Source organism: Rosa chinensis, chromosome 3 (assembly GCF_002994745.2).
Source record: "Rosa chinensis cultivar Old Blush chromosome 3, RchiOBHm-V2, whole genome shotgun sequence".
In the NCBI taxonomy this organism is placed as follows: domain Eukaryota; kingdom Viridiplantae; phylum Streptophyta; class Magnoliopsida; order Rosales; family Rosaceae; genus Rosa; species Rosa chinensis.
In genome coordinates this window covers 36,913,654-36,922,572 of record NC_037090.1, presented here as the reverse complement: position 1 = coordinate 36,922,572, position 8,919 = coordinate 36,913,654, and the positions used below count along the sequence as shown (strand labels likewise).

Below are 8,919 nucleotides of genomic sequence, written 5' to 3'. Positions count from 1 at the left end.
GTGAGTTGCGTGAGAGACGTTATGTAATTTTATAATTCATGTGAACCCAAAACTGTCTTTCGCCCTTAAATGGAGTGAGTGAAAGTTCAATCTGTTGGTGGGGTGAGTGAGAGTGTTTTTTGTAAAATTTGGGCTATGGGTCAAGGCCCCTCTTTTTAAAAAGAAAATTGGGTTTCAATCTCTTAAAGCACGAATGTGGGTAACATAGAGAACAATTCATATGTGAATCACTGCTTAGTCCTAAAGCTACCTATGTAATGTTATCCTAGGAATAAACGCTAAGTAACAAGTAACCTAACAGTCTAACACTATTAGGATCCTCACTGAATAATTCAATATTCAACTCTAATTTATTCATGCTCTCCAAGACCTTCCTACACAAAGAGGGCTTCTCCGGGCTCAATTAAGAAATAGAAAATAAAAGAAACAGCCCAATAGCACACCTAGCTATTGGTTCCAAACAAAAACCCAACGAAAGAGCTTAGTTCATTGGCCAAACCCATCAATCTTATTAATTAAAGTAAGTAGCTTTACAAAGATTTTTTTTTTTTTGTTTTTTTGTTAAGGGGAATTTAAATGCTTCTTAGGCCCAAGATAAACCCTTTTGGTGCATGTGAAATGCTTTAACTGTGCATTGCAGCACAATGTCTGGCCACTTTGACAGCTTCAGAATTCGAACCTAGGTTGAGGAGCACATCCAACTAAACAAGAATCACTAAGCTACTTGCAGTGGTTTACAAAGAATTAACTTCCATTGCCCTGTAAAGTTGAGTTCCCCACATATAGCATTAATTGCACCCCCCTCAAGAACACAGGAAACTGATATCACTCCTTTACTCGAATTTAATTGTGTGATTATTATAACTCCTCGAAAAGCCAATTGCATCACCTCCGTATGAGTGCGAACTAGGACGGGTCAAATGACCTAATGACATAAATGAGCTAAAAAATAAAAAAATAAAAAATAAAAAAACTTATTGGACCCCAAAGCCAAAGCTCATCATCCAAACCAAGAGACAACGCCGCCACTTCTCAAACCACTTTTACATAACCATCACCAAATCTGAGATCGGAAGTTCGGAACCGACAAGAAGCTCTCTTTGAGTAGACCACTTTGTGAGCACATGACAAAGGAGCACATAAGCTGTTAAAGAAAAATGCTAGTATGAAGAATTGACATGAGGTTGAGGGAACCTCCACTCGAACCTAGTGACCTTATCGTATAGCACATCAAAAGGAGGAAGTCATTTGAGACCCTAGCCGCCCCAACAGAGAGCGAGAAAGCACGAGAGAAGGAAATTTCTTTTCTATAGGTGGAATCATTTAATATCTGGCGTTATTTTATCCTAACTTTTACAGTCACTTGCAACTTTTTGATCGTCAATTAAATGGGTGTTTCTAAATTTACCCAGCAAATCTCTTAATAGACCCAACAATTAGTTATATAAATTAACAATTATTACTTTTTATTATGAAATTACAAAAAAGGACACATTTGAAAGGAAGAAAAACTATTTCTATATCCAGCGAGATAAACCTTCTCTTCTCTCTCACACTGCTACATGCCTACATCAGTCCCAGAAGAAAATCTTTCTTCATATTTCTTCATTTTTTGAATCTCTATTTCTCTTCTTTTTTATGTTACAATAGTTGCATGTTCACAACGTTTTGGCTCTCATTAAAACAAAATTGGGTGAAGTTAGGAAAAAATAGTTTTTCTTTCCGCATTTTGATATGTTGGAATCCTAATCTCTTCGATCATGTCTCTTAAAAGAAAATAAATGTAAAAAAAAGAAAGAGACATTCAAACCAATAAGAAAAGAGAAAAAGCTAGAGCCTTTCCTTATCTGTTGAAAGATATCAATGAACTTTTTTTTCAATCAGAATGAAAATTTGATTTAACAAAGCAACTCGATCATACAATTTAAACCAATACATCAAAAAATCAATGTCAAATGCAGAAACTCTTCTTCAGTTCGACTCCACGGTGACCCACAATCAGAACAACTTTACCTTTGTGAGACCCTGCACATTTTCCACTGCTGGGTGCACACACAGTTTTTTCGTCTTCATTTTATAATAATGTGTATATTATTGTAATTTCATAGTAAAAGATAATAACGAATTATTCATATAATTTATTGTTGGGTCTACTAAGAGATTTATTGAGTACATTTAGAAAGACTCATACATTAGATATTTAATATTGAAAATTTTCTCATTAGGAGTTGGGAAAAAAAAAAGAGCCTGAAAATTGGAAAAAAAAGGCCCGAATCGGATTGGGCGTAGATAGTGTACATGGTCCAAGACCGGGCCCTTTAGGCTTTTTATTTGTTTTTGTTTTTTTTTTTTTAAATTCAGTACCAGGATCGAACCAGGTGTGATACGATTCAAACCCGAACCTGCCCCGTTTATCAAGTGTTTTTTTTTTAGAACTCGTCCGGCCGTTTCCCAAATCATCATTCACCGTCCCTCCTTTTTTTTTTAAAGGCCTATTTGGGCTAAAAATCCAGAAAATCGGCTCAAAAAATTGTAGTCTGGGTTTAATTCAGTCCAAGCCTATGAATAACACTATTTGGGCTCGCCCCGAAAATTTCAGACTCAACAAGTTTACATATGGGTCTCACCTGTAATTTTCATATGTAAAGTGGTTTTTAACTAGTCACCTAGTGACCAAACAAATTAATGGTTACTTACCAATATTAGATTTAAGTTTAATGGTTAATATTGAAACACTTGAATTACTTTCGGTTAACCTTTAAATTTAAACCTTTCAAAAAAAAAAAACCTTTAAATTTAAATTCAATAGTAAAGTAATTATAAAGATTGATTTTTGAAGATGAAGTGAACATGTAAATAAAAAAGTAAAAAACCATTCAAAGTTGATGGACAAGACCTTGCCAAAAAAAGAGAAAAAGTTAATGGACAAACCAGTGGGAGCATAAATTACTAGATAGATACTGTAGAGAAACTTTCTGTTGGACAGCCCATTGTATTGTACCTTTAATTATGCGAAATTCCCATCTTTATATATTCCAATAAACAAAGTTATATTGATAGCTAGCTGCCTAGCTAGCTGTTTCTGTGTATTCATTTCCTTTTTCTACATATTTCATGGTTTTGAGAGCTAGAAACCAACGAGTGCCTTCGAGAACCTTCTCTCCTTCTCTCCATATGTGTATATATATATAATAATATACTAAACAAAAAGAGAAGACCCATTTGGTGAGAGCGGCTGAGAATTGAATATCAGTGGAACAGAGAGAGAGAGAGATCAGAGATGGGAAAGGCACGGACTGTTGGAATAGGCATGGATTACTCTGCAGCGAGCAAATCTGCTTTACGATGGACGGTCGATAATCTGATTGAAGAAGGAGATCGCATCATATTGATCCATGTTGAACAACCCAAAGCTACCAGAAAGCAGCTATTCGAAGATACGGGATCACGTACGTATGTCTGAATTTATGTCAGTTAATTATCCCTTTTAGTTATGTAGAATCTCAATCAAGTAAAATTTGTTTTTGTTTTTGTGTGTTTTGCAGCTTTGATTCCTTTGGAAGAATTTAATGACTCAAAGCAGTATGGACTCACTACTGACCCAGAGGCTCTCGATATCCTAGATACTGTGTCAAGAACTAAAGGGGTAAGTACGTATTTCAATTTTCAAACAAAGAATAAAAGTTTTATAGCTAGCTTTCTGTATAAATTAAATTTGTGAAAAGCTTAAGCTGGTAGGATGTGATATATATACTGCTATTGTTTTCGTAGTTGGCATATCATACCAAATTGAGTTCTACGTTAATTAACATATGGGATCTGGGATAATCGTTGTGAATGTATAGGCCAAAGTTGCGGCGAAGGTATACTGGGGGGATCCAAGAGAGAAGCTGTGTGATGCAGTGCAAGATCTCAAGCTTAATTCGCTTGTTGTTGGAAGCAGGGGTTTAGGCCTTCTAAAAAGGTATATTGAATGCCTTCCTTTGGTTCGGTCAATATATACTAGAAATAATACACATGCACCCGATTGAATTGGATATAAATCTAAGGTACGGTTATTTAACTAGAGTTATTGTGATGAATTTCGAAAATTCATTTCAGGGTGTTGCTTGGCAGTGTGAGTAACTATGTGGTGACTAATGCTTCATGTCCAGTCACAGTCGTGAAGGGTGCATCATCGACTTCATCTTCCAAACCATAAAGACATCAGTGCTATGAATGCTATCCGAAAATGAAATTTAAGTGAACTGTATGAAACCTGAATGGATTGTGGCTATTTCTACTCTGTTTTTATTGATTGTATCATGACATGTATATTTAGATCGATGGGAGTGGACTTGAACGACTGTTTAATGTCATTGATATGAATTGCTGCCCCGGTGGCGTGTAATTCTAGATAGGATTTGGCATACTGTTTGTTTATATCTAGCAAATAACTACGGCGGTGTCTCCCGTTTAAAGACCACCATTTTTTTACATTGTTTTAAAAATTCATTGAATCAATTAATCATTATAATCATTTCGAATGACATCTTTTATACACTCAAAAATGGTTACAAACTTACTATGGCTATCAATATTCCTTAAAGCATGAGAAGTAAACAAGTGTGCAATTACATTTGCTTCTTTTGGTACATGAATAACGTGGAATCCAGGATGATCCTTCAATAATATTTTGACAAAGAATTTGGGAGAAAGTTGAGATGTTCCATTGATAAAAGGAGCTCTATATATAGAAGATTAGCACAATCGTCTTATTTAGCAAGTGATAATAGGGGCTTCATATATAAAAGATTATATGTACAATCGTCTTACTTAGCAAGGAATCCCATACATATATAGGAGATCAATACAATACACTTTTCTATTACATCTAGGGTAAATAACTCTATTTGGGATAGGCACATAAATGCTAGATTTCTTGCAACACCCCCAGTGCCGTGCAGACAAGGCATCATGTAACTTCGATGACGCTCCTTATGTTCCTATATTAAAAACCTTGGTGAGTAACAAAAATCTAATGAGACAAAATTAACCTCGGTTGAAGGGAAAAAGAGCACAACATGCCCTTCACATTTTGAGACATGTAGACATCAAATCTCCCCCAAATGCCAACGTGTACCCTTAATTGCTACAATCATGGCAGTTCAGATAATTTCCTTAGACCAATTCTATTAAATGTTTCTTGAATGCGGATTTAGGCAACGATTTAGTAAATAAATCTATCACATTGTTCTCTGGTCGAACTTGATTCACTTCAATATCAAGAGACTGTTGTTACTGATTGTAGAAGAACTTAAGCGATATATGTTTGGTGTTGTCGCTCTTAATGAGACATTGCTTCATTTGTTCAATGCAAGCGGTATTATCCTCATAATTCATGTAGGCTCATTTGCGGTAGACTTCAAATCACATGTACATTGAATATGCGTAATTATGGATCTGAGCCATATACATTCACGAACTGTTTCGAGAAGAGCAATAATCGTTGCATGATTTAATAAAGATGTAGCATTAAGGGTCTGTTTAGTAGATCTCCAAGATATGGTGGTAGCCAAATTCCATTAACGCTGGCTAGGACCGCTACTGAAGGAAGCGTAGCTCTAGGGTCACATGTCAAATGAAATACAAAGGGTGTCAAAGGAGAAACCACGGTTGTCGGTCTTCTCGACTCCGATGTCTAAGTTAGTCAATGTGTTTATGTTGACAGAGTCACGTTAGGTAAGTGATAAATGTGTAGTAAATGAGGAGAGAGTTATGAACCTTTTATAGTTGAGAAGGAGACCGATCTATTCTTTGCTTTCTAATTGGGACTGATGTTCATAAGCTTGTAGCTTCTGATGTCTCAGTGAGGCGACCTTGACGCTGTGCGTGACAGCTCCTTAGAGGTGATCTTGGCCTGAGCAGTTTGAAGCGTTATTTTTGCTAGTCTTGTCAAGCATAATTAGCGGCAGTGCGTTGTCTACCATGAACTTGTTTTGAGGAAACGCTTCAGATGAGCCGTTGCTAGGCCCCTCAGGGTGCCGCCCACTCCCTAGCTAAGATAGGCCTCTATTTGGCTGGATAATTGTTTGATGAGTGGAGCTACATTTTAGCAGTGGGCATTAGGTAGCGAGCCTAATCTCTGATACCCAAGCGTCGGGGGTCAACAGTTGGATCAGTGGCTGCCATAGGCATTGTTGGCATGTCCCTTTACTTTTTTCCGAAGGAGAAACGCTTGACTGGAATGCCGTATAGCGGTCATCGTCATTATTAGGCATTGCCTTACCGCTTGGCGGCTGATTGAGGAAGCAAGAGGCTCCATTAGTGGAGGTGCGCATAGCGAAAACTATGCTTGTTTGAAATGTTGAAGATGAGAAATTCAGCTAGGGGAGGTGTGCTTAGCGGAGATTGAATCATTTGCAATGTTTGAAATGAGAAGTTCCGCTAGCGGAGATGTGTTTAGCTGAGACTAGCTCGTTTGAAATTCAAATTTTCGAGTTGAAATGGATCAGCGTTACTTCTAACAATGTAGTGCCACATGGCCAATGTTGATTGGTTTGGTATGTAGGTGTGCGTCTCTTCAGCACACCCATCGCTTCGCCATTAATGCCAGTAATTATTGATTACGTAACTGAGGTGACGCCTTGGTTAACTCGGATGGTTAATGGGGTAGTGGGGCATGTGGCGCCCATATTTGGAACGAGCTTTTGGCGATGAATAATGGAGATTTGGCAGGTCCTCGCATAAAAGAGGGGGAACTCGGAGAGGTTTTCTACTTTCACGCACACTTCAAATTTCTTTGCTTCGTCTTCAACCTTCAAGAACCTGCAACAGAGAGACCAAGCTCGAAACAACGGTTCAATCGAGCGAAAGAAGGATATCGAGAAGGGTTGCTCTGAGGATCTGCAACTGCAACGAGTTCCTGAGCTTCGTGCATTCAAGGTTGGTGTCTGTACTCATTTTCTTGCTTTGCTTTCAGTTTGTGCTTGCTCTGGTTTTTTGCGTTGTGTTTTCGTATGGACTTTGCTTTCGAGTTGCGATGATGTCTAGAGCATGTATACAAGGGTCTAGAATGGGTTAAGAGCTAATTTTGTGTGTATTGGATAATGGATGGGGGGTTTTTGGTGAGTTGTTGTGAGATGCGTGAATCTGGGCATTTGGTTTGTTTCTGGGTTTGTGCTCTTAGTGTTCTTGAGAACTTCTAACATAAGGGTAGCTTAGATTTGCACAGAACTGACATTTTGAGTTTTAGGGTGTTTGGGATGGCTATCTCTATAGAGATCTCAAGTAGTGAGAATTCTGGATTTGACGTGTCGCTTAACGCTCTCGATAGGATTTACATGGACTCTTTGCATCCGTCTGCCCCTGTAAGAACCTCACTGCTCGAGCCGCTAGACATTGAGCCACTACAAACTATTCCTGAGAACATGGGTGGAAACGCGCCACATCGCACTGGACACGTGGAGAGTTCAGCGGTGGGAAAGGAGGCTGTCGCCAAATGTTAGAGGGAGGATAGGGTGGAGATCAACAGTGCCTCCAGCACTTCCCATGAAAAGGATGAGGGTTCTGACAGAGGGATTAGCAGCAGGCATTCCTGGGTGTTGCTTGACGGTTTCAGCATTGATGAGCCGCAGGGTTCAATGACACCAGAGCAATTGCCAAGTTGAAGCGGGTCTAAAAGCTTCCCAGCATTGCAAAGCTAAAGCCGCTAGCAAAGGGTGAGAAGGCTTCATTTCTGCCAAAGGGCTATGCTGCCGTTCACGAGGCCATTTTTCGCTAGGGGGTTAGGTTTCCGCTACTGCCAGACCTTCAAATTCTTCTTTGAGAGTTTAGGGTTGCCTTTAGGCAAGCATCTCTGAACATGTGAAAGATCTTGATGGCTTTGAATTCTCTATGGAAGTTGTCTGGGTGTGTGGGTAATTATTTCTCCTAAAAAAAACTGCGTTTGAGTTTGGCTGTTGGCAAGAAAAATTTTGATGCAGTGACTATGGGTTTGATGGTGTCATCTTGTAATGTTGAGCGACCTAAGAGAAAGAGGGGACGTCCTGTTGGAAGTCTAAACAAATTTCTTTACGGCAGGGAAAGGAAAGATTTCAAAAGGTGACAATGATTTACCCTAGAAGACTAAAAGTAAGAGCAAGAAGACTAACATGTTGCCAAGGTTTTTAGTTGCTGAAGATGGAGTTGGTTCCAACCCTAAAAGGAAGAAGCTGGCCTTAATTTAATTTATGCTATTAGACATCTAATGCAAGCCTTTTTCTAGGTAGGGGTAATCTCTATGAGCTTCTCTAAGATGTTTCTAATTGTACCACAATTGCGTGCCAACAAATTAGACTAAATTGATGATTTTTCCTTAGAAAGTGAGTTTGTTCTTACTTAGTTAGGCTTGCCTCATGCGAGCGTCCCACGTACTTTAATGGTTTAGTATTGCTTAGATAGGTTTTTTGGTTTTTTAGCCAAGTTTCTTGTATAAGTGCATGTTAGACTCTGACTTATTTTATGGCTTTGATATCTAACAATATCAACTTTTATTCAAAAAGTTTACCATCAATTACGAAGATATATGTTCAGTACTATTTGGTCTAATGACATATTCTCTCATTCATAAATGGGAGATTATAAGTTTGACTCACGAAAAACTAGTTGTAGCATTTGAATTGTTTATCTAATAAAAAAAATATAAAAAATTACCAAGATATATATGTATTGATCGAAAACTCGGTTATATCGCAATCGTAGTTCAAGACCGACACCAAAAGGAATAGGGCACATATTCCGATTATAGTGCAATCCTAATATATGACTCAACTCATCTGACAACCTCTTATTTCAGTGTCCAGAACATACTATCTGCATATGTGATAGATATAGGAGAAAACCTTTAGACGTTAGCAGATTTCTTTTGAATTGATTAGAAAAGCTAAGCGAAAATGCTCA

At 38.1% G+C, this 8,919-nt stretch overlaps 1 protein-coding gene across 1 annotated transcript; it reads left to right on the top strand.

Annotated features, from left to right (window-relative positions):
* The first annotated feature begins 3,092 nt into the window (after positions 1-3,092).
* On the top strand, positions 3,093-4,476 carry LOC112191693 (universal stress protein A-like protein). Its single transcript, XM_024331092.2, has 4 exons — positions 3,093-3,449; positions 3,546-3,646; positions 3,846-3,964; positions 4,102-4,476. The coding sequence occupies exons 1-4, from the start codon at positions 3,281-3,283 to the stop codon at positions 4,199-4,201; spliced, it is 489 nt and encodes a 162-aa protein (XP_024186860.1). The 5' UTR covers positions 3,093-3,280; the 3' UTR covers positions 4,202-4,476.
* The last annotated feature ends 4,443 nt before the right edge of the window (positions 4,477-8,919 follow it).